Source organism: Leptodactylus fuscus, unplaced genomic scaffold (genome assembly GCF_031893055.1).
Source record: "Leptodactylus fuscus isolate aLepFus1 unplaced genomic scaffold, aLepFus1.hap2 HAP2_SCAFFOLD_66, whole genome shotgun sequence".
Taxonomy (NCBI): Eukaryota; Metazoa; Chordata; class Amphibia; order Anura; family Leptodactylidae; genus Leptodactylus; species Leptodactylus fuscus.
In genome coordinates this window covers 101112-128324 of record NW_027440693.1, presented here as the reverse complement: position 1 = coordinate 128324, position 27213 = coordinate 101112, and the positions used below count along the sequence as shown (strand labels likewise).

The 27213-nt window shown below is 43.7% G+C and overlaps 1 protein-coding gene across 1 annotated transcript; it reads left to right on the top strand.

Annotated features, from left to right (window-relative positions):
• The first annotated feature begins 290 nt into the window (after window positions 1-290).
• DNAAF10 (dynein axonemal assembly factor 10) lies at window positions 291-26969 on the top strand. The gene is made up of 8 exons (XM_075261942.1): window positions 291-513; window positions 10758-10858; window positions 12385-12515; window positions 21530-21631; window positions 21717-21832; window positions 22846-22980; window positions 23316-23413; window positions 24775-26969. The coding sequence occupies exons 1-8, from the start codon at window positions 328-330 to the stop codon at window positions 24980-24982; spliced, it is 1077 nt and encodes a 358-aa protein (XP_075118043.1). The 5' UTR covers window positions 291-327; the 3' UTR covers window positions 24983-26969.
• Window positions 26970-27213: the final 244 nt, after the last annotated feature.

Sequence of the window (27213 nt, the reverse complement as noted above, 5' to 3'; positions counted from 1 at the left end):
TTCACAATGACGTCACCAGCAAAGGCCCCACGAGCGCCCTAGTGGCTTACCACGTGATCAGGCTGTCTTAGCTCTGCCTGTTTACCAATACAATCTATAATAATACCGAATAATTAAACATGGAAGAATCTTATGTTATTTCCCTCATTATTTATGTTTAAAATAGATTACAAATGACTTGGTGTCGCTCCTTTTAGTTGATTTTGGTCAGGCAGCAGCACGGACAGCTCTCAGCCTTAGCGTTGCTAGTGGCAGCTGGGGGAGGAGCCTGTGTGTTTGGGGCACGGAGTGGCAGCGCCGGTCACACACACTTGTCGGCCTGCGATCATGTCGTCGCCTATGGAGAAGCCGCAGATTATCGCGCACGTGCAGAAGTCGGTGAATTACACCTTGTTCGACTGCAAATGGATCCCGTGCAGCGCCAAGTTCGTCTGCCTGGGCAACCTGGCGAGGGGCAGCGGCATCATGCAGATCTATGAGATCCAGCACGGGGAGGCCAAGCTCATCCGGGAGGTCAGCGGCGAATAGTCCGGGGATGCAGGGCCTGCAGCAGGGCCATCCGCCGAGATCTGTCCCCGATAGGATCGTACAGTATATGTGGATGTGTAGCCGCCTGTGTGTGTGTGTGTGTGTGTGTGTGTGTGTGTGTGTACATGTTGTCATGGAAACCGGGACCAGTAACTGCTACCAGGAGATGAGAATACCGGTGATAATACTAGTGATCATAGTAACACTAGTGAGAATACTGGTGATAATACAGTACTAGTGATCATAGTAATACTAGTGAGAATACTGGTGATAATACAGTACTAGTGATCATAGTAATACTAGTGAGAATACTGGTGATAATACAGTACTAGTGAGAATAGTAGAATAGACCAGTAACTGCTACCAGGAGATGAGAATACCAGTGATAATACTAGTGATCATAGTAATACTAGTGAGAGTACTGGTGATAATACAGTACTAGTGAGAATAGTAGAATAGACCAGTAACTGCTACCAGGAGATGAGAATACCGGTGATAATACTAGTGATCATAGTAACACTAGTGAGAATACTGGTGATAATACAGTACTAGTGAGAATAGTAGAATAGACCAGTAACTGCTACCAGGAGATGAGAATACCAGTGATAATACTAGTGATCATAGTAATACTAGTGAGAATACTGGTGATAATACAATACTAGTGAGAATAGTAGAATAGACCAGTAACTGCTACCAGGAGATGAGAATACCAGTGATAATACTAGTGATCATAGTAATACTAGTGAGAATACTGGTGATAATACAGTACTAGTGAGAATAGTAGAATAGACCAGTAACTGCTACCAGGAGATGAGAATACCACTGATAATACTAGTGATCATAGTAATACTAGTGAGAATACTGGTGATAATACAGTACTAGTGATCATAGTAATACTAGTGAGAATACTGGTGATAATACAGTACTAGTGAGAATAGTAGAATAGACCAGTAACTGCTACCAGGAGATGAGAATACCGGTGATAATACTAGTGATCATAGTAACACTAGTGAGAATACTGGTGATAATACAGTACTAGTGAGAATAGTAGAATAGACCAGTAACTGCTACCAGGAGATGAGAATACCAGTGATAATACTAGTGATCATAGTAATACTAGTGAGAATACTGGTGATAATACAATACTAGTGAGAATAGTAGAATAGACCAGTAACTGCTACCAGGAGATGAGAATACCAGTGATAATACTAGTGATCATAGTAATACTAGTGAGAATACTGGTGATAATACAGTACTAGTGAGAATAGTAGAATAGACCAGTAACTGCTACCAGGAGATGAGAATACCACTGATAATACTAGTGATCATAGTAATACTAGTGAGAATACTGGTGATAATACAGTACTAGTGATCATAGTAATACTAGTGAGAATACTGGTGATAATACAGTACTAGTGAGAATAGTAGAATAGACCAGTAACTGCTACCAGGAGATGAGAATACCGGTGATAATACTAGTGATCATAGTAACACTAGTGAGAATACTGGTGATAATACAGTACTAGTGAGAATAGTAGAATAGACCAGTAACTGCTACCAGGAGATGAGAATACCGGTGATAATACTAGTGATCATAGTAACACTAGTGAGAATACTGGTGATAATACAGTACTAGTGAGAATAGTAGAATAGACCAGTAACTGCTACCAGGAGATGAGAATACCAGTGATAATACTAGTGATCATAGTAATACTAGTGAGAATACTGGTGATAATACAATACTAGTGAGAATAGTAGAATAGACCAGTAACTGCTACCAGGAGATGAGAATACCGGTGATAATACTAGTGATCATAGTAATACTAGTGAGAATACTGGTGATAATACAGTACTAGTGAGAATAGTAGAATAGACCAGTAACTGCTACCAGGAGATGAGAATACCGGTGATAATACTAGTGATCATAGTAATACTAGTGAGAATACTGGTGATAATACAGTACTAGTGAGAATAGTAATACTAGTGAGAATACTGGTGATAATACAGTACTAGTGAGAATAGTAGAATAGACCAGTAACTGCTACCAGGAGATGAGAATACCACTGATAATACTAGTGATCATAGTAATACTAGTGAGAATACTGGTGATAATACAGTACTAGTGAGAATAGTAATACTAGTGAGAATACTGGTGATAATACAGTACTAGTGAGAATAGTAGAATAGACCAGTAACTGCTACCAGGAGATGAGAATACCGGTGATAATACTAGTGATCATAGTAATACTAGTGAGAATACTGGTGATAATACAGTACTAGTGAGAATAGTAATACTAGTGAGAATACTGGTGATAATACAGTACTAGTGAGAATAGTAGAATAGACCAGTAACTGCTACCAGGAGATGAGAATACCACTGATAATACTAGTGATCATAGTAATACTAGTGAGAATACTGGTGATAATACAGTACTAGTGAGAATAGTAATACTAGTGAGAATACTGGTGATAATACAGTACTAGTGAGAATAGTAGAATAGACCAGTAACTGCTACCAGGAGATGAGAATACCGGTGATAATACTAGTGATCATAGTAATACTAGTGAGAATACTGGTGATAATACAGTACTAGTGAGAATAGTAATACTAGTGAGAATACTGGTGATAATACAGTACTAGTGAGAATAGTAGAATAGACCAGTAACTGCTACCAGGAGATGAGAATACCGGTGATAATACTAGTGATCATAGTAATACTAGTGAGAGTACTGGTGATAATACAGTACTAGTGAGAATAGTAGAATAGACCAGTAACTGCTACCAGGAGATGAGAATACCACTGATAATACTAGTGATCATAGTAATACTAGTGAGAATACTGGTGATAATACAGTACTAGTGATCATAGTAATACTAGTGAGAATACTGGTGATAATACAGTACTAGTGAGAATAGTAGAATAGACCAGTAACTGCTACCAGGAGATGAGAATACCGGTGATAATACTAGTGATCATAGTAATACTAGTGAGAATACTGGTGATAATACAGTACTAGTGAGAATAGTAATACTAGTGAGAATACTGGTGATAATACAGTACTAGTGAGAATAGTAGAATAGACCAGTAACTGCTACCAGGAGATGAGAATACCACTGATAATACTAGTGATCATAGTAATACTAGTGAGAATACTGGTGATAATACAGTACTAGTGATCATAGTAATACTAGTGAGAATACTGGTGATAATACAGTACTAGTGAGAATAGTAGAATAGACCAGTAACTGCTACCAGGAGATGAGAATACCAGTGATAATACTAGTGATCATAGTAATACTAGTGAGAGTACTGGTGATAATACAGTACTAGTGAGAATAGTAGAATAGACCAGTAACTGCTACCAGGAGATGAGAATACCGGTGATAATACTAGTGATCATAGTAATACTAGTGAGAGTACTGGTGATAATACAGTACTAGTGAGAATAGTAGAATAGACCAGTAACTGCTACCAGGAGATGAGAATACCACTGATAATACTAGTGATCATAGTAATACTAGTGAGAATACTGGTGATAATACAATACTAGTGAGAATAGTAGAATAGACCAGTAACTGCTACCAGGAGATGAGAATACCAGTGATAATACTAGTGATCATAGTAACACTAGTGAGAATACTGGTGATAATACAATACTAGTGAGAATAGTAGAATAGACCAGTAACTGCTACCAGGAGATGAGAATACCAGTGATAATACTAGTGATCATAGTAATACTAGTGAGAATACTGGTGATAATACAATACTAGTGAGAATAGTAGAATAGACCAGTAACTGCTACCAGGAGATGAGAATACCAGTGATAATACTAGTGATCATAGTAACACTAGTGAGAATACTCGTGATCATAGTGAGAATAATAGTGAGAATAGTAATACTGGTGATAGTAATAGAGAGAATACCGGTGATAATACTAGTGATCATAGTAACACTAGTGAGAATACTGGTGATAATACAGTACTAGTGAGAATAGTAGAATAGACCAGTAACTGCTACCAGGACAGCGGCGAATGGAGAGACAACCTGGAGATGAGAATACCAGTGATAATACTAGTGATCATAGTAACACTAGTGAGAATACTGGTGATAATACAGTACTAGTGAGAATAGTAGAATAGACCAGTAACTGCTACCAGGAGATGAGAATACCAGTGATAATACTAGTGATCATAGTAACACTAGTGAGAATACTGGTGATAATACAGTACTAGTGAGAATAGTAGAATAGACCAGTAACTGCTACCAGGACAGCGGCGAATGGAGAGACAACCTGGAGATGAGAATATTGGTGATACTACTGGTGATCATAGTAATACTAGTGAGAATACCGGTGATAGTAATAGAGAGAATAATAGTGAGAATACCGGTGATAATACTGTAGTAGTGAGAATACCGGTGATAATAGAGAGAATACCGGTGATCATAGTGAGAATAGTGATCGTAGTAATACCGGTGATAATCATAGAGATCATAATAGAGAGAATACCGGTGATAATAATAATGAGAATAGTGATCATAGTGATACTGGTGATAATACTGTAGTAGTGAGAATACCGGTGATAGTAATAGAGAGAATAGTAATACTAGTGAGAATACCGGTGATAATACTAGTGATCATAGTGAGAATAGAGATCGTAGTAATACCGGTGATAATCATAGAGATCAGAATAGTGAGAATACCGGAATTAATCATAGTGAGAATAGAGATCATAATGATGAGACTGGTGAGAATATTCGGGTTCGTGCTGGAGACTGATAATTGCAGTTTATTATTGATCCGCTCGGTGCCCGATACTGAGGCCGTGGAGGTGAAGTCGGATTTAGTTCTGGGCTCCGGATTCTTGATATAAGGAGTCATCTCCTGAAGTTCCACAAGTCTTCTTATATAATGAATGAGATAAATGTTTCTTGACTTCTGTAGGATCCGTCATTGGATGTTCAATGAATTTTCGAATCTTTTCTGCTTCTGTCTGACGGGTTTTCTGCCTTTTGTGAAGGTGTCAGAGTCGGCCTATTGTTATATGAAGGTGTCAGAGTCGGCCTATTGATATATGAAGGTGTCAGAGTCGGCCTATCGCTATAGGAAGGTGTCAGAGTCGGCCTATTGATATAGGAAGGTGTCAGAGTCGGCCTATTGATATAGGAAGGTGTCAGAGTCGGCCTATTGTTATTTGAGGGTGTTAGAGTCGGCCTATTGTTATATGAAGGTGTCAGAGCCGGCCTATCGATATATGAAGGTGTCAGAGTCGGCCTATCGCTATATGAAGGTGTCAGAGTCGGCCTATTGTTATATGAAGGTGTCAGAGCCGGCCTATTGTTATATGAAGGTGTCAGAGTCGGCCTATTGTTATATGAATGTGTCAGAGCCGGCCTATCGATATATGAAGGTGTCAGAGTCGGCCTATCGATATATGAAGGTGTCAGAGTCGGCCTATCGCTATATGAAGGTGTCAGAGTCGGCCTATTGTTATATGAAGGTGTCAGAGTCGGCCTATTGTTATATGAAGGTGTCAGAGCCGGCCTATCGATATAGGAAGGTGTCAGAGTCAGGGCTTTGGCCTTTACTCTCCACTTCTCCTTTTCTAAAGTTCATTTGCCACAGAATAAATATCTAGCGGCGGTCTGCTAATCTCTTATTGCTCTTTAGCGCCCCCATATTGCGCAGGACGTTGCCATCACTTACTGCCCCAGCAGGGCTCACAATCTAAATTCCATCTTAGTCAACAATGAAGAAAATAAAAAGCATCGCCCATAGGGAATGTAAGGGGAGAGGTAGAGGAGAGTGCGAGTCTGGGGGTTTCAGTGACTGCGGGGGGTGTCAGTGACTGCGGGGGGTGTCAGTGACTGCAGGGGGGTGTCAGTGACTGCGGGGGGGTCTGCGACCACTGAGACACTACAGCACTGGCAGCAAAGCCTCAGGCCCCCCCTCTACACATGCATTGTGTGAGCTGACCCATTATGTTCGATGGCCCCGTGCACATGACCTTGTACTGGGGCAATTCCTAGGACCCCATTCCTGTCCATTCTGCAGCCGGGGCTCACTGAAGTTAATGAATCGCCCATGGAGATCCTAAACTGTTTGCTGAAGGGGGTGACATGACGTCATGTTATATTAGGGTTCACTTACCCCCTCATTTACTTGTTTTTGGGTCTTTTCTGCCCCCAGGTTCACACTGGTGTGGCCTCTCCATTGTTCATGTCCTTCAGAAGACCAGAACAATGGTGAGGCCGCCAAATTAGTGGTAACAGAGAGTGCGACAGACCCCATTGTCTACAACAGGGCCCTCCTTCAGGAGATTTTTCCTCTGCTGATTTTCAGGCGGACACTACAGATGTGAACATGGCCCTGGATTTTAATGTGGTTTTAGTTGTCGACCTCCGGGTACTTGAGATATTTTCGATGTTCTTATATTGGTCTCAGTTTAGGTGGCATTTCTTAGCGCCCATGAAGGTGCTGCCACTTATTCTTAGGGCTTAAAGGGGGTGTCCAGGGACTGGTTGGTTCAGACCCTGGGTCATGTGATCACTACCAGCCCCTAAGTAGACCTGCCCCTCCTGTGCTCATCACTATCTACCTGTATTGTGGGGGGGCTCAGGTAGACGGGATTGTTAGAATAGCAAAGTCAGACCCCCCCATAATACCCGCAGGAGAGGAGGGGGGAGGTGCCTCAACTCATGTGCTGGTTTGAGAATGTGACCCAGGATCTGAACCAGTTTGGGAACCCTGCAGGAAGGAAGTGGTTAAACAACAGTCCATGGATAACCCTGCGAAGCCTGTGGAGTTTCCACCTGTCCCAATAAAAATGAATGACCTGCAATATTGGGGGAGGGGTACAATGACTAAAGCCTATGAAATCTACCTAGAACATTTGTAAACGTTTCGGACGCCTTATTTATGTAACAATTTATCAAGTTTCTTAATATCAGGCGCAGATTTACTGAAAACCATCCGTAAGTCGCCGCGTTCGATTTCTCTGTTTAGCAGCCGCAGCACTAAATCCACGTTCACACAAATTAGGAGAAGTTTCGCTGATCGGCCACTTCCTACAATCGCGTCGTTTATCAAAAACTTGTTCATATTTGATGGCTCGCAGGCGACATACGGAATCCGTGACATACAATCACACAGGGCAGGAATAATCGCTGCAGCGCAGGAGGGAGGTTTAGATTTTAGTTTTAAATAATAGAAAAACACAAATCGGCCATCACCCCCCTAAACCACTTCAACACCCCCCGTACAAGGCCTTAGTAGGAGCTCTGTCACTGAGGAGAGACCGTACGTTGTGTCTTCTGCCTCCAGCGTGTTCTCTCTTAACTTGAGTCGTATACCAGGGGGTCGTATACCAGGGGGTCGTATACCAGGGGGTCGTATACCAGGGGATCGTATACCAGGGGGTCGTATACCAGGGGATCATATATTAGGGGGTCGTATACCAGGGGATCGTATACCAGGGGGTCGTATACCAGGGGGTCGTATACCAGGGGGTCATATATTAGGGGGTTGTATACCAGGGGATCGTATACCAGGGGGTCATATACCAGGGGGTCATATATTAGGGGGTCGTATACCAGGGGGTCGTATACCAGGGGATCGTATACCAGGGGGTCGTATACCAGGGGGTCATATACTAGGGGGTCGTATACCAGGGGATCGTATACCAGGGGGTCGTATACCAGGGGGTCATATACCAGGGGGTCATATATTAGGGGGTCGTATACCAGGGGGTCGTATACCAGGGGATCGTATACCAGGGGGTCGTATACTAGGGGGTCGTATACCAGGGGGTCGTATACCAGGGGGTCGTATACCAGGGGGTCGTATTCCAGGGGGACTTATACCAGGGGGTCGTATACCAGGGGGTCGTATACCAGGGGATCGTATACCAGGGGGTCATATACCAGGGGGTCTTATACCAGGGGGTCTTATACCAGGGGATCGTATACCAGGGGGTCTTATACCAGGGGGTCGTATACCAGGGGGTCGTATACCAGGGGATCGTATACCAGGGGGTCTTATGGTCTTATACCAGGGGGTCATATACCAGGGGATCGTATACCAGGGGGTCATATACTAGGGGGTCGTATACCAGGGGGTCATATACCAGGGGGTCTTATACCAGGGGGTCGTATACCAGGGGATCGTATACCAGGGGGTCGTATACCAGGGGATCGTATACCAGGGGGTCTTATACCAGGGAATCATATACCAGGGGATCGTATACCAGGGGGTCTTATACCAGGGAATCATATACCAGGGGATCATATACCAGGGGGTCGTATACCAGGGGATCGTATACCAGGGGGTCTTATACCAGGGGGTCATATACTAGGGGGTCGTATACCAGGGGGTCGTATACCAGGAGGTCGTATACCAGGAGGTCGTATACCAGGGGGTCTTATACCAGGGGATCGTATACCAGGGGATCGTATACCAGGGGATCGTATACCAGGGGATCGTATACCAGGGGGTCTTATACCAGGGGGTCTTATACCAGGGGGTCGTATACCAGGGGATCGTATACCAGGGGGTCTTATACCAGGGGATCGTATACCAGGGGGTCTTATACCAGGGGGTCGTATACCAGGGGATCGTATACCAGGGGATCGTATACCAGGGGGTCTTATACCAGGGGGTCTTATATCAGGGGGTCTTATACCAGGAGGTCGTATACCAGGGGATCGTATACCAGGGGGTCGTATACCAGGGGATCGTATACCAAGGGGTCTTATACCAGGGGATCGTATACCAGGGGATCGTATACCAGGGGGTCTTATACCAGGGGGACTTATACCAGGGGGTCTTATACCAGGGGGACTTATACCAGGGGGACTTATACCAGGGGGTCTTATACCAGGGGATCGTATACCAGGGGGTCTTATACCAGGGGATCGTATACCAGGGGGTCTCATACCAGGGGGACTTATACCAGGGGATCGTATACCAGGGGGACTTATACCAGGGGATCGTATACCAGGGGGTCTTATACCAGGGGATCGTATACCAGGGGATCATATACCAGGGGATCGTATACCAGGGGATCGTATACCAGGGGGTCTTATACCAGGGGGTCGTATACCAGGGGGTCTTATACCAGGGGGTCGTATACCAGGGGGTCGTATACCAGGGGATCGTATACCAGGGGGTCGTATACCAGGGGATCGTATACCAGGGGGTCGTATACCAGGGGGTCTTATACCAGGGGATCGTATACCAGGGGGTCTTATACCAGGGGGTCTTATACCAGGGGATCGTATACCAGGGGATCGTATACCAGGGGATCGTATACCAGGGGGTCTTATACCAGGGGGTCTTATACCAGGGGGTCTTATATCAGGGGATCGTATACCAGGGGATCGTATACCAGGGGATCGTATACCAGGGGGTCTTATACCAGGGGGTCTTATACCAGGGGATCGTATACCAGGGGGTCTTATACCAGGGGGTCTTATACCAGGGGGTCTTATACCAGGGGGTCTTATACCAGGGGACTTATACCAGGGGGTCTTATACCAGGGGATCGTATACCAGGGGATCGTATACCAGGGGATCGTATACCAGGGGATCGTATACCAGGGGGTCTTATACCAGGGGGTCTTATACCAGGGGGTCTTATACCAGGGGGTCTTATACCAGGGGACTTATACCAGGGGGTCTTATACCAGGGGATCGTATACCAGGGGATCGTATACCAGGGGGTCTTATACCAGGGGGTCTTATACCAGGGGATCGTATACCAGGGGGTCGTATACCAGGGGGACTTATACCAGGGGGTCGTATACCAGGGGGTCTTATAAGTTATATCTTTAACTCATGAAGCAATGCAGAGATAATCATCTTGTTATGGATATGCAAAGCAGCCTGCAAGTGCACTAGGGGCGGGGCTGACTTAGCAGAAAGCTATGATATAGGCAGGTAGGAGCGGAGTTGGACAGCGGTACCAGAAGAGAGTCAGTGCACTTTAGGCTTTCTGTAGGTAAATCTGGAAAATCGGGACTCCACCCCCAGTGCACTTGCAGGCTAATTGGCGTCACCTCTCAACTCACAGCAACTGCCCGGCAGCTTAGGGGACCCCATTCTTGTGATAGATACCTGTCCTGGGAGTTGTGCCCCACTTTTAGGACATTTATCCGGTGCCTGGTGCACTTACTATTGTCAGATATTTTATTCTTTGTCATTTCTTATCTTTATTTCTATGTATTAAATAGATTGAAAAGACAAAGCCCATGAAATGTGGAACGTTTGGGGCCAGCTCGCTCCAACAGAGATTCTTGGCCACAGGTGACTTTGGAGGAAATCTCAATGTCTGGTAAGAAATTACTCCTCTCATCTTTTCTCTTATTTGCCCTACAGAAGTGATGTACAGATGCAACAAACTTTAACTTCACATTGATCAAAATGAGGCAATAAATCAATTTTTACAAGGCTCCCCCTCCCCTCTCTATAGACTTCTAGAGACTAAAGATGGGTATAGATGCTCAGTGATAAGAATGTGATTGAGGAGGAGGAAAACCACCTCTTTTTGTTTTGTTTTTTTTTGAATATATATATATATATATATATATATATATATATATATATATATATATTTTTTTTTTAAATGTAGATTGTGAGCCCCACATGGAGCTCACCTGTCACTTCTCCGGGGTGCCCCACATAGAGCTCACAATGTACATTTTCCCCTATTTTCGGAATATGGGATGGAAATCCACGCAAACACGGGGAGAACATACAAACTCCTTGCAGATGGTTTTTTGCCCTTGGTGGGATTTGAGCATCGGGACTCCAGTGCTGCAGGGCTGCAGTGCTAACCACTGAGCCACCGTGGCCCCCCCGGAAAACGACCTCTTTAATAAGTTTCTAGCATTCACCTGTACAATTGGTTGTGTAACTAGGCTTCATGCAGACGTCAGACTGTGCCCTCTGGGGGGCATCCGGGGGTCTGTTCTGATGACCATAGGGCAGATTCAGAATGATTGGAGCCCCCCTAGAGGTAAGTACATAACGGAATATCACAAGTGTCATCTGTCTGCATTCTGCTGTAAAATCGGCCCCAACGTGGTCGTGTACGTGGGGTCTTAGTCTTTATATTTTAGTTTATATTTAAAGTCACAAGTACGGGAGTCCTTTGCAGTGAATGGGTTAATATTCATGGCTTAGAGACCTCCCGAACACACTAAAGCAATAGGAAGTGCGATGACATTGCATACTGGGATGTCAGGGTTAGATTGTTTCACCATGTACCTGGTTCAGATGTCATTGACTGCGGCTGTATCCGGTCCAGCACATGCACAGTCTGCAGCGTATACTATATACTGTAATGGGAGGTTTTACATCGCCATCTGCTGGCAGAACTGGAGTAAACGTGCAGCGATGACGTGCGGGCTCCCATACAATGTCACTGATCGATACTTTGGGTATTTACTGCCAAAAAAGGCAGGACAGCACCTGTATTATATGAAAGGGGAATCGAATATCACATTAAGGGTCACGTTTATTTTTTCAGAAATGACTGTAGTTTTCTCCATGGCCTGGTGCTATATATGCTGCAGTTCAGACTAGTGTGGTGCTGTATCTGGGAGGATAGAAAAAAAACATATTTTAATTCAAGACAATCCCTTTAAGGTGCCTTAAAGCTGCGGGTAAGCTGCCTCTGATCTGGTGATGGCAGAATTTGTCTTACTTGGAGGATTTCTCTTTCCTGTGTCCTCGTGGCTTTCACTCTTATAGGAGAATATATAGGAGTCTCTGTATATGTGGAATCTAAAGAACTGCTTATAGAAAATCTCCGCGGGGGACTCCGTATCAGTTTTGAGAAACGTTTATTTTTTCTAGGAACCTGGAAGCTGCGGATACTCCGGTGTACTCTGTGAAAGGGCACAAGGAAATTATTAACTGCATTGATGGAGTCGGAGGCTTAAACATTGGGGAAGGAGCTCCAGAGATTGTGACGGGAAGCCGGGATGGTAAGTCTTCTGTAAGACGGGAGAGCATAGCACGAAACGCTAACATTCTGACTGCAGCCACCACCTGGGATACCAGCCGGCATTGATAGTCATGTATACATTTACAGGAGGAATAACAGAGGAATAACACAACGCCGAGATCTAATAGATAACTAGAAATGAAGGGATTGTATCGTAACAGAACGAGTATGACCTCAGTTCTACAAATTGTTTATTTTTTTGCCAAAACCGAATAATTAGGAAATCGTCTTGTACGAACTAAAATGACAGATGCAAGTAGAGGACAGCGGGACCACCGCTCCTATTATCAGTAGTGATCCCACTGCCATAGAAGAGCCACCTCCGCCATTGAATTTAATAGCAGGTGCAGCTTTTTCTCTGATTGGTCCACAGGAGCTTCAGGTTTCTCTAGGAGCCCTGACAGTGTCATAAACTATGTATTATAGATATATATTGTCCTAGGAGCCCTGACAGTGTCATACACTATGTATTATAGATATATATAGTCCTAGGAGTCCTGACCGTGTCATACACTATGTATTATAGATATATATATAGTCCTAGGAGCCCTGACAGTGTCATACACTATGTATTATAGAGATATATAGTCCTAGGAGTCCTGACAGTGTCATACACTATGTATTATAGATATATATAGTCCTAGGAGTCCTGACAGTGTCATACACTATGTATTATAGATATATATAGTCCTAGGAGTCCTGACAGTGTCATACACTATGTATTATAGATATATATAGTCCTAGGAGCCCTGACAGTGTCATACACTATGTATTATAGATATATATAGTCCTAGGAGCCCTGACAGTGTCATAAACTATGTATTATAGATATATATATAGTCCTAGGAGTCCTGACAGTGTCATAAACTATGTATTATAGATATATATATAGTCCTAGGAGCCCTGACAGTGTCATACACTATGTATTATAGATATATATATAGTCCTAGGAGCCCTGACAGTGTCATAAACTATGTATTATAGATATATATATAGTCCTAGGAGTCCTGACAGTGTCATACACTATGTATTATAGAGATATATAGTCCTAGGAGTCCTGACAGTGTCATACACTATGGATTATAGATATATATAGTCCTAGGAGTCCTGACAGTGTCATACACTATGTATTATAGATATATATAGTCCTAGGAGTCCTGACAGTGTCATACACTATGTATTATAGATATATATAGTCCTAGGAGTCCTGACAGTGTCATACACTATGTATTATAGATATATATAGTCCTAGGAGTCCTGACAGTGTCATACACTATGTATTATAGATATATATAGTCCTAGGAGTCCTGACAGTGTCATACACTATGTATTATAGATATATATAGTCCTAGGAGCCCTGACAGTGTCATACACTATGTATTATAGATATATATAGTCCTAGGAGTCCTGACAGTGTCATACACTATGTATTATAGATATATATAGTCCTAGGAGCCCTGACAGTGTCATACACTATGTATTATAGATATATATATAGTCCTAGGAGCCCTGACAGTGTCATACACTATGTATTATAGATATATATTGTCCTAGGAGCCCTGACAGTGTCATACACTATGTATTATAGATATATATAGTACTAGGAGCCCTGGCAGTGTCATACACTATGTATTATAGATATATATAGTCCTAGGAGTCCTGACAGTGTCATAAACTATGTATTATAGATATATATAGTCCGAGGAGCCCTGACAGTGTCATACACTATGTATTATAGATATATATAGTCCTAGGAGTCCTGACAGTGTCATACACTATGTATTATAGATATATATAGTCCTAGGAGTCCTGACAGTGTCATACACTATGTATTATAGATATATATAGTCCTAGGAGCCCTGACAGTGTCATACACTATGTATTATAGATATATATATAGTCCTAGGAGCCCTGACAGTGTCATACACTATGTATTATAGATATATATAGTCCTAGGAGCCCTGACAGTGTCATACACTATGTATTATAGATATATATAGTCCTAGGAGCCCTGACAGTGTCATACACTATGTATTATAGATATATATAGTCCTAGGAGCCCTGACAGTGTCATACACTATGTATTATAGATATATATAGTCCTAGGAGCCCTGACAGTGTCATACACTATATATATATATATATACATATATATATATATATATATATATATATAGTCCTAGGAGTCCTGACAGTGTCATACACTATGTATTATAGATGTATATAGTCCTAGGAGCCCTGACAGTGTCATACACTATGTATTATAGATATATATAGTCCTAGGAGCCCTGACAGTGTCATACACTATGTATTATAGATATATATAGTCCTAGGAGTCCTGACAGTGTCATACACTATGTATTATAGATAGGAGCCCTGACAGTGTCATACACTATGTATTATAGATGTATATAGTCCTAGGAGCCCTGACAGTGTCATACACTATGTATTATAGATAGGAGCCCTGACAGTGTCATACACTATGTATTATAGATGTATATAGTCCTAGGAGCCCTGACGGTGTCATACACAAATCAAATCAAATCAAAAATGCTTTATTGGCACGTCCGAATAGGTATTTGGCATTGCCAAAGCTAGTAACGTGGGGGGGGGGGGGAGTTGGGTTGGGTGGGTGGTGGGTATGGGGGGGGGGGGTTCGGTTATAACAGTCCATGGAGTCTCATCTTCCTCTTCGTTGGTGACTGCTATATGGGGGGGGTTGGAGGTGGGGGGGGGCAGGGCGGTTGGTTTGGGGTATAACAGTCCGTGGAGTCTCATCTTCCTCTTCGTTGGTGACTGCTATATGGGGAGGTGGGGGTGGGGGTGGTCTGCCTAGCTCTGCCCTGCAGGCTATGTTGGTGGTGTTGCGATGGACATGGAGCAGGTATTTGCAGAACTCCAGGTGGAAGTTCTCTGTTGGGCTGGAATCCCACCTTGACTGGTCTGGGTAGGTGGCTGGGCCCCAAACCTCGCTGCCATAGAGAAGGATCGGGGAGATGACAGCGTCAAATATCTTCAGCCAGACCCTCACCGGTGGTTTGAGGTGGTACAGTTGTCTTCTGATGGCGTAGAAGGTTCTGCAGGCTTTTGCTTTCAGGGTTTCTATTGCTGCTTTGAAGCTTCCTGATTGGCTGAGCTCCAGCCCCAGGTAGGTGTAGCTGTTGGTTTTCTCCAGTGTGGAGCCGTTCAGTGTGAATTGTGAGGTGGTGGAGGCTTTATTGTGGCCCTTCTTCTGAAATACCATGACTTTGGTCTTCTTCTGGTTGATGGGTAGGGCCCATGTGGTGCTGAATTTTTCCAGCACTGACAGGCTTTCTTGGAGGTCTTTCTCGGTGGGGGCCAAGAGTAGGAGGTCATCGGCGTATAGCAGGAACTTCACCTCTCGATTGTTCAGGGTGAGGCCTGGAGTTGGTGAGGCCTCCAGGGCTGTAGCCAGTTCATTGATATAGATGTTGAAGAGCGTTGGGCTCAGGCTACAGCCTTGTCTGACCCCTCGGGCCTGTTGGAAGTATGCTGTCCTTTTCCCATTCACCTTCACACTGCACTGGTTTCCGGTGTAGGAGCTCTTGATGACGTCGTACGTTCTTCCTCTTATTCCACTCTCTAGGAGTTTTAGGAGTAGGCCTGGGTGCCATACTGAATCAAACGCCTTCTTAAAGTCCACGAAGCAGGCGAATATCTTGCCTCTTCTGGTGTTGTGGACGTGCGTCTTGATGAGGCTGTGCAGGGTGTAGATATGGTCTGTGGTGCGGTGGTTTGGCATGAACCCTGCTTGGCTCTTGCTGAGGACCCCGTGTTGCGTGAGGAAGGTGAGGATTCTGTTATTGATGATGCTGTTGAACAGTTTCCCCAGCGTGCTGCTGACGCAGATCCCTCTGTAGTTGTTGGGGTCATATTGGTCCCCATTCTTGTAGATGGGGGTTATGAGCCCTTTGTTCCAGTCTTCGGGGAAGTGTCCAGCATTGAGCACGAGGGTGAATAGCTTTGCCAGTGCCGCGTGTATTGCTGGAGGGCTGTATTTCATCATCTCTGGTAGGATGCCGTCAGGGCCACTGGCCTTTTTGCCTTTCAGCCGGACAATTCTTTCCTGTATATCTTTTATGGTGATTGGTGAGTCCAGAGGGTTCTGGAAGTCTTTGATGACTTTCTCCATGTCCCTCAGTTTGGTGATTATTTGTTGCTGTTCTGGAGTTAGTTCTTCTTCTGGGATGTTTTTGTAGAGACCTCTGAAGTAGTTGAGCCAGATATTGCCATTTTGGATGTGGAGAGAGTTTTTCTTGGGCTTTGTGCCCATGTGGTGCCAGGTCTCCCAGAATGAGCTGTCCTGGAGGGAGTCCTCTAGTTGCTCGATTTTGTGGGAGAGGTATCTCTGTTTCTTCTCTCTGAGGGTGCCCTTGTATTTCTTGCATAGATTGCTGTAGGCTTCCCTCACCTCCTTGTTGTTGGGGTCCCTGTGTTTTTGGTTGGAGGCTGTTCTTAGGGTATGGCGTAGTGCTCTGCAGTCGCTGTCGAACCATTTGTGGGACTGTTTGTTGGTTTGTCTTATGGGTATGGTTGGTTTCAGGCCTGCTAGTTCTGCTGTGGTCTGTAGGATGTACTTGAGATCCTTCACAGCTCTGGTGATTCCCTGTTGGTCTGGCTGATAGGTGTTTGTATGGAAGTTTGTGAGCAGTGTCTTGATTTCGGGTCGGTTGGTTGCGTTGCTATATTCTATGGCCTGTTGGTTGGCCCATTTGAAATGTCTTGGTAGGTTGTAGAGGCCGGACTGTTGGGGCTCATGTGTGGGTGTTTTGTTCCTGGTTCTCATGTATAGTAGGATCTGGTTGTGGTCTGATAGATGGGAGTCAGGTGCGATTGTGAAGTCTTCAATGTCTGACAGGTCTGCGTCTGTAATGGCATAGTCCACCACGCTGTTGCCCACTTGAGAGTTTAGTGTGAAGCGTCCTCTGGGATCGCCTGTGGTACGTCCGTTTATTATGTACAGTCCTAGGCTTCGGCACATGTTCAGCAGTTGTCTCCCACTCTTGTTGACAATTCTGTCTTGGCTGTTTCTTCTTGTCTGTGTGGGTTCTGGGTGGTGGATCTCACTACCGTGCGTATGTGGGTTGTCGTCAGGAGGCAGGTAGTCTATCTCTGTGCCTGTCCTTGCATTCAGGTCTCCGCATATTAGTACTCTGCCTTTGGGTTGGAAGTGGACGGCTTCCCTTTGTAGGACCTCGTAAGTGTCGGGGTCGTGGTAGGGGGACCCTGGTGGGGGCATATATACTGCACAGAGATAGATGTCCTGCTGGCCGCTGAGGATGGAGCTGCTTATTTTTATCCATATGTGATTAGTTCCACGTTTGGTAGCTTTTACGTGTTCTTTGAGCTCCTCCTTGTACCATATTAGTATGCCTCCTGAGTGGCGGCCATGTTTGGTGGTCTTATTTTTCTGGGCGGGCACTGAGAATTCCTTGTAGCCCATGGGTGTTAGGGACTCGTCATCTGCCCGGGTCCATGTCTCTAGGAGGATTTGAATGTCTATGTTTTTTAGTCTGTCTATGAAGTCTGGATCTTTTGGGTTAGATCTATAGGCTGAGGCGTTCAGCCCTTGTATGTTCCAACTACTGATAGTTAGTGATTTCATCTTCGGTGTGTAAACCTTGTAATGAGCTGTCCTGCAGAGGACGGGCTGGGTTCTTGGTTGGTAGCAGTGTGGCCAGGTATTGGTTTATGTGCATTGCTGTTGTGGCCATTGTAGTGACCGCATGCTCTATTCTCTTTATTGTCTCTATGTCGGTGCTCTGGGTTGCTCTGATTGGCTTTTTCTTGATAGGTGGCATCTTTGGGGGGTACACTATGTATTATAGATATATATAGTCCTAGGAGCCCTGACAGTGCCATACACTATGTATTATAGATATATACAGTCCTAGGAGCCCTGACAGTGTCATACACTATGTATTATAGATATATATAGTCCTAGGAGCCCTGACAGTGTCATACACTATGTATTATAGATATATATAGTCCTAGGAGTCCTGACAGTGTCATACACTATGTATTATAGATATATATATAGTCCTAGGAGCCCTGACAGTGTCATACACTATGTATTATAGATATATATAGTCCTAGGAGCCCTGACAGTGTCATACACTATGTATTATAGATATATATAGTCCTAGGAGCCCTGACAGTGTCATACACTATGTATTATAGATATATATATAGTCCTAGGAGCCCTGACAGTGTCATACACTATGTATTATAGATATATATAGTGCTAGGAGCCCTGACAGTGTCATACACTATGTATTATAGATATATATAGTCCTAGGAGTCCTGCCAGTGTCATACACTATGTATTATAGATATATATAGTCCTAGGAGCCCTGACAGTGTCATACACTATGTATTATAGATATATATAGTCCTAGGAGCCCTGACAGTGTCATACACTATGTATTATAGATATATATATAGTCCTAGGAGCCCTGACAGTGTCATACACTATGTATTATAGATATATATAGTGCTAGGAGCCCTGACAGTGTCATACACTATGTATTATAGATATATATAGTCCTAGGAGTCCTGCCAGTGTCATACACTATGTATTATAGATATATATAGTCCTAGGAGCCCTGACAGTGTCATACACTATGTATGTATATATATATATATATATATATATATATATATATATATATATATATATATAGTCCTAGGAGTCCTGACAGTGTCATACACTATGTATTATAGATGTATATAGTCCTAGGAGCCCTGACAGTGTCATACACTATGTATTATAGATATATATAGTCCTAGGAGCCCTGACAGTGTCATACACTGTGTATTATAGATATATATAGTCCTAGGAGTCCTGACAGTGTCATACACTATGTATTATAGATATATATAGTCCTAGGAGCCCTGACAGTGTCATACACTATGTATTATAGATATATATAGTCCTAGGAGCCCTGATAGTGTCATACACTATATATTATAGATATATATAGTCCTAGGAGTCCTGACAGTGTCATACACTATGTATTATAGATATATATAGTCCTAGGAGCCCTGACAGTGTCATACACTATGTATTATAGATGTATATAGTCCTAGGAGCCCTGACAGTGTCATACACTATGTATTATAGATATATATATAGTCCTAGGAGCCCTGACAGTGTCATACACTATGTATTATAGATATATATAGTCCTAGGAGCCCTGACAGTGTCATACACTATGTATTATAGATATATATAGTCCTAGGAGTCCTGACAGTGTCATACACTATGTATTATAGATATATATAGTCCTAGGAGCCCTGACAGTGTCATACACTATGTATCATAGATATATATAGTCCTAGGAGTCCTGACAGTGTCATACACTATGTATTATAGATATATATAGTCCTAGGAGCCCTGACAGTGTCATACACTATGTATTATAGATAGGAGCCCTGACAGTGTCATACACTATGTATTATAGATGTATATAGTCCTAGGAGCCCTGACGGTGTCATACACTATGTATTATAGATATATATAGTCCTAGGAGCCCTGACAGTGTCATAAACTATGTATTGTAGATATATATATATAGTCCTAGGAGCCTTGGCAGTGTCATACACTATGTATTATAGATATATATAGTCCTAGGAGCCCTGACAGTGTCATACACTATGTATTATAGATATATATAGTCCTAGGAGCCCTGACAGTGTCATACACTATGTGTTATAGATATATATAGTCCTAGGAGTCCTGACAGTGTCATACACTATGTATTATAGATATATATATAGTCCTAGGAGCCCTGACAGTGTCATACACTATGTATTATAGATATATGTAGTCCTAGGAGCCCTGACAGTGTCATACACTATGTATTATAGATATATATAGTCCTAGGAGTCCTGACAGTGTCATACACGATGTATTATAGATATATATATAGTCCTAGGAGCCCTGACAGTGTCATACACTATGTATGTATATATATATATATATATATATATATATATATATATATATAGTCCTAGGAGTCCTGACAGTGTCATACACTATGTATTATAGATATATATAGTCCTAGGAGCCCCGACAGTGTCATACACTATGTATTATAGATATATATAGTCCTAGGAGTCCTGCCAGTGTCATACACTATGTATTATAGATATATATATAGTCCTAGGAGCCCTGACAGTGTCATACACTATGTATTATAGATATATATAGTCCTAGGAGCCCTGACAGTGTCATACACTATGTATTATAGATATATATAGTCCTAGGAGTCCTGACAGTGTCATACACTATGTATTATAGATATATATAGTCCTAGGAGTCCTGACAGTGTCATACACTATGTATTATAGATATATATAGTCCTAGGAGCCCTGACAGTGTCATACACTATGTATCATAGATATATATAGTCCTAGGAGTCCTGACAGTGTCATACACTATGTATTATAGATATATATATAGTCCTAGGAGTCCTGACAGTGTCATACACTATGTATTATATATATATATAGTCCTAGGAGCCCTGACTGTGTCATACACTATGTATTATAGATATATATAGTCCTAGGAGTCCTGACAGTGTCATACACTATGTATTATAGATATATATAGTCCTAGGAGCCCTGACAGTGTCATACACTATGTATTATAGATATATATAGTCCTAGGAGCCCTGACAGTGCCATACACTATGTATTATAGATATATATAGTCCTAGGAGCCCTGACAGTGCCATACACTATGTATTATAGATATATATAGTCCTAGGAGCCCTGACAGTGTCATACACTATTTTTTATACTATTTAAGGTGTGGTTGATTCTGAACTTGTTCGTCCCCAAATGAATCAGGGATTTGAACTGGCCAGACTTGAAACAAATCTTGAGGGTTTTGCCCATCTCTGTAGGTAACCCTGTAGAGTTTCTATTAGATATAAGTAATCTTCATACAGTCTTTGTTCTTCTTTCCAGGTACTGTGAAGGTTTGGGACACGAGGCAGAAGGACACCCCAGTTGCCAACATGGAGCCCGTAGAAGGTGAAGCCAAAAGAGATTGCTGGGCTGTAGCATTTGGTAAGCGCTCGTGACCCTGTAGATTACTATGAGAAGATCCCGCCGGTCCTGATTTTCATGGCTTTCTCTCTCGTTTATGCTGAAGGTCACGCTTACAACCAGGAGGAGCGCGTCGTGTGTGCCGGCTATGACAACGGGGATATCAAGCTGTTTGACTTGCGCAACATGTCTCTAAGATGGGAGACCAATATCAAAAATGGGGTATGTTGTGTATTTGGGGTTTTTGTATTTGTTTTTCCCTTTGGTCCTCCTCTATGGGTTTCTTTGGCATCAATCACTGAGTAGGACGGCGATCCAGAGAATTCTTCCTTCCAGGCTCAGTAGTGATACTCAGATCCTATTAGTCCTCGCTGAAGCCAAGAACATGAAATGGAATTTCGTCCTAGTTTAGGGGCACAGCCGAATATTGTGGGAATCTGAGCAGTGACAGAACAGAACCTGGTGTACGCCTGGATATATCGTTTCATCTGTATCGTTTATGTCATTCTTTATTTTCAGAGCTTACAATGGCCGATCTGTTATAGTTATCGGATGAGCGGTTTGTATCCGCCGCCTGTCACACACTGATCATAGTGGTCGTGCGACGAATAGGAAAGTCTGAATTACCTGTGCAGTGTAAATGGAGAGGGGGTCCATGTGTCCCGGGGTTCTGAGGGTCCGACCACCCTCTTCCCCCACTGTTTTTTCAGTTACAGCATATCAATCACCGGATCATTTTAGATAAATTTTGCAAGGTAAAGCTAGTTTTAGTTTCCCTGTTTTCCGTCTGGTAACAGAAAGAACAGTTACTTGTCGAGTGCCCAGAGATATTCCGAATATTCCCTCTTATTGTGTCAGTGAGTGTCCCCTGCAGTGCTCTGACAACCTTCTATGTGTCTGACACCATGGTCCTGCCTTGCTGTATATGGTTATCCAGGTTATACACTTTTCTGGAGTCTTGTTCTGGCGGAAGTCCTCGCTGCATGTGACCGCTGCGGCTGATCAGCGTCCTCAGGAAAGGACACGTATGTGAGCGATATCCCCGATCCTAATTGGCCTCAGCGGTCACATGACACAAGGACTGGAACAAGCACTGGGATGCTGCGGAACGGAACATCGGAGCACTGAAGACAGGAGAGTAAGGGGGGGGGGTTGTTTTTTAACTTTGCTCAGCCTTCTTGTGGAAAATTCTATAATCTGGACATCCCCTTTAAGTATTTCTACGTTTATTTCAGGTCTGCAGTTTGGAGTTTGACAGAAAGGATATCATGATGAATAAATTGGTCGCCACATCCTTGGAAGGAAAATTTTATGTTTATGACATGAGGACCCAACATCCCACCAAAGGGTTTGCGTCCGTCATAGAAAAGGTAAGGATCTGTTCTGCTGATTAGGTGGGCACCGACATACCCGACATTCATGGCAGAAACATCTGAAAAGTGCGGGGCCAGTATGGGGTCGCCTGTCAGAAGAAACAAGGGCATCTCCACCATGATGTGTGTATGCGCCATGTACAGGGGATCTGCGTGTCAAAGGAACTGATAAGCAAATCCATGTGTCCTGCCTGGTATCGTGGTGTCCTGCGAGCTGCACTCTATACCCTTTATGTAATGTACTATTATACTGTCGTCTGTTCCATGGTCAATCTGCTTCTTGATCTACAATTGTAGCTAAAAATGACGACAATTTTTTTTTTTTTACTTAGGCGCACAAGTCTACCATCTGGCAAGCCCGGCATCTGCCACAGAACAGAGACATCTTTATGACCACAGGAGGAGCTGGAAGTCTCCATCTCTGGAAATAGTGAGTAGAGTCGTCTTATTCCGGGATAGCCATTGGCTTCATCTACTGTCAGGTCTTGTATGTTCCATTGTTTGGGGCCGCACAGGAGAGAGATGGAAGTAAATGCTGCCAAGCCTGCCCTGCTGGCCATACACAAACCTTGTATACATGGAGAGCTGTCAGTCACTTTGTGTGTTGGTGGAGGGAAGGGGGAAAGGCGACAAAAAACTTGCAGACACTTAACTTTAAAACTGTATAAGCCGCTCCGATCGGATGACTGGACAGACCTGCTGGACCAAGGTGGTCATATACTCATATCCTTAGTCACGTTGCAGGGCTGGTTTAAGGGTCAGATTTTGACTCATAGAGTAGCTAAGTCCACGATGGCACTAGAAAGATGTCTGTCCTCATCTGTCCAGGCCTATAAGGTTCCCTCATTACTGACAGTCCCCACAAGTACAGACCTACATCATAGACCACCATAGAGCAGCCATCTGCCCCCCTCCTCTATACTGACAAGGGGCCCGGATGTGGACACTTCTGTTTACAGATGGGTCTCGTCTTCTTTTGGAGAGGACTCTGGTCTCACTAAGTCATGTTGTAACATCTGTTAAAGGGTCGGACCCTGACGTACAGAGGAGCTTCCTCCAATAGGGGGCATTACAGAGATGGCTGATTTTCCTCCTGGAAGCTAGACGCTATACCTGTCGCCTGGCCTGTGAGCCGGTGTCTCTGCAATGACAACTTGTACTCCCTTTAAATAAGAAGTAACTCCTTTCCATGTTCCTCACTCAGGACCCTCTTCTTTTGGCCATTGTGGAGACCCTCAGATCACCATTCATTTAAGCGGACGGCATGTAATATATTTCCGCTCATGGCCGCCCAGAGCTTCCTTGGTGATGGGAACTGATCAGCGAGGGGATTTCTGAAACTGAATCTCCAGGCCTGGACCTTAAATCTCCAAATAATAGGTTATGTCTGTAATAACGAATGAAAAGGGTTAACGGCATCAACGTTAATGACATCTAAACCAAAACGGCTAAGTCGTAGGCTAAGAAACCGAAATATGTAGGTGGAAGGGTTAATGTAGTGGAGTGATGTCCAATGGAACATAAGTCATCAGTCTTAGATTGGAGTGTAAAAGTGAAGCTTGCAACGCCGCTACGAATAGTAAGGTGTTAGCGGGTACAAACCAGCCTGTGACCCAAAGTAAGGAGTGAAAAGGCTACAGTATTCGCATAAGTGCCGCAGCCCCTTCACACGACTGATCAGCAGCAGCGCCCGGGGTCTGACCCCCATCAATCCCCCCCATTGATGTAGAATGCAGCCATCCATTGTGTTCAGTCCTCCATTGCTGACGGCCTCCTTCTTCTTCCTCTTAGTGAATATCCTGCTCAGCGATCTCGGAAAGACTCTGATGGTGTGGACATGGGGGTGGCGGGAACGGTCAGTCTGCTGCAGAACGCTACTCTATCCACACAGCCCATCTCCAGCATAGACTGGAGCCCCGATAAGAAGGGTTTGTGCGTTTCCACCTCGTTCGACCAGACTGTCCGGGTTCTTATCGTCACCAAGCTCAACAAACTGTGATGTCCGGACTTTGCCGCAGACACAGCCGGGATCCATTTTCTACAAATTTCTCTCTGTTTCGGTGAAGCTTTCATATCTGTGAGGCCAAAAAAAATCTGTCTCCGTTCCTTGTGATGTGCGACAAAACCTGAAGATTCTGGACCTTAAATCATCAGAAGATGCCGTGTTAATTCCTGACCAGGACCCTTCACCACCTCTTTGCATCTTTTATTATGCACCGCTCTACTGATTCTGACATTGATTTTTATTTTTCCTCTAGCCCCCGTTACAAAACACTCAGTGCTTTTTGTTTCAGCTCACAACATGTTAATTAATGTCTCTGCCAGGTGGGTGGTCTTGGATGATCTGTTAGGACCTAGGACTGCCCACCTAACAGTAGAGATACTTACCGGCATACTGGGTGCTGAAACTAAATGTATTGATTGCTCAGGAATGGTGGGGGCTAGAGCGAAAACTCCTACAGTACCAGAATCTGTGGAGCAGAGGCCATTAAAGGATGCAAAAAGGTGGAGGTGGTGAAAGGTCCTTTCAATGGGTAGTCCAGGAATTACAGTTCTGGGCCAGGAGGCCATGGAAGGTGAGACATAAGAACATACATACTCGCCTGTGCCTGGAGCGATTCCGCCCGCACCCCGGGGTTGTTCCCTGTGGAATTACTCACCACACTTTGGCACTGAGGATAAGCAGTGGTCACATGATAGGCCCTAGATGTCTGATAGGTCCCAGAGGTGGGGGCCCATCTACCTGTTGTCCGGCTCTATCTCACCAAAACCTCACGGACTCTTCCTAATTATCTTATGATTGGGATTTACAGTCAGTGTGTGTCTGAGCTACGAGGGTTGTATAATTCTAATCCACTACTAAAATACTTATGGAAACTGCAGATCTCAGGACAACAAGCTGTAAAACTGCGGCAGCGAGGACAGTCAGCAAGAGTGCCAAGAGATGGAGCCTGGGGGATGGGCTCACGTTAGAGATTGGTGCAGTCCTGGAGGATCTATCAGAACGTTACGGGATATCGTGTGGATATGTCATAATGGTCTGTCATGGAAAAATCCTTTTAAATTGGTGTGAACAGCTCACTCAGCATCTTAGTCCCAGTGGCTCTGTCTGCTAGGTCTGTGAATATTTGCATTATCCAGTTCCTCTGTTATTCCTCCTGGAAACGTATACATGAATACACAACCTAGTATTGGATCAGTCTGGACATCGTCTACATTTATTCTGAATGTTTCCAGAAGGAATAAAGGAGGAAATGTTTTACTTCATGTGAATACTATTAAAAGACACCGGGAGAGGTGACGGGACCTTCCGATGTGAAGCAGAAATTCACCCCAAAATGTAAAAATGAAGCTGTTGTTAAGGGAGCAGTCAAGGAAAACCGGGTGCATTGTGCTATGCCGAGTGCAGGCTGGTACGTGTCATCCCAAAAAAGTCTCTCATAGAAAAGTCAACCATGTCATGGAAAATAAGGGAAACCTCATGCACCCCATTAGGGTCAGTGAGAATCCTCAGGGTCGGTTTGATTGTTTGACCTGTTTCTCTGCTTCTATGACGGTTTAAATAACGTAGGTGTGAACACATCCAAACTCTAAGTCATACATCACCTTTCAGGTAAAGCTCATGTTTCTGGAATGTTCCTTTAAGGTCCTGTGCACACAGCCAAGTATATAATGATTGACATGCGTGTGTATTCCATGATGTTCTGGCCTCTATGGGGCTTCGCGTCCGTTCTGTTCTGATGACTCTGTGCAGGATAGGACCTGCTGTAATGGCGGAGCATCAGGTGCTGCTGGGTGATGTGTATGGAGCTGAAGGAATGTATAGGATTCTATAGGAATGATCTCCATTGTTATCCTCTGATAATACGTCTCTTACTATACAAGTCCCACTGGCAAAGTGAAGCGGGACCATCGAGAATCCCTCCCTCTATGAAGAGCCGGGGGCACCGAGCCTTGCAGAAAGCACATTTTTATTTTATATGAATTTCCATGGTTTACTTTTTATTATGAAATAAATCTGTTTTACAAATGAGTCGTGTAATTACTTTTATGTGCTGAAAGTGCCTGAAACGCCCCAGAACGCCGGAGCCCTACAAAGCACAGTATAGAATATAGAGCATGCTACCATATAGAGAGACGTATACGACCTCCTGATGTGTCTGGGGAAGGAAATGTAACATCATCAATGTCAGTGCAGGGCTGTACGGAAGGATCCAGAGAGCTGCTGAA

Excerpts from the sequence above, each read along its gene's own strand:
- DNAAF10 (XM_075261942.1), top strand. The coding sequence starts at position 328 with ATGTCGTCGCCTATGGAGAAGCCGCAGATTATCGCGCACGTGCAGAAG. Across the intron at positions 514-10,757 it reads AGGCCAAGCTCATCCGGGAG|ATTGAAAAGACAAAGCCCAT; the intron begins GTCAGCGGCGAA and ends TGTATTAAATAG. Across the intron at positions 12,516-21,529 it reads TGTGACGGGAAGCCGGGATG|GTACTGTGAAGGTTTGGGAC; the intron begins GTAAGTCTTCTG and ends TCTTCTTTCCAG.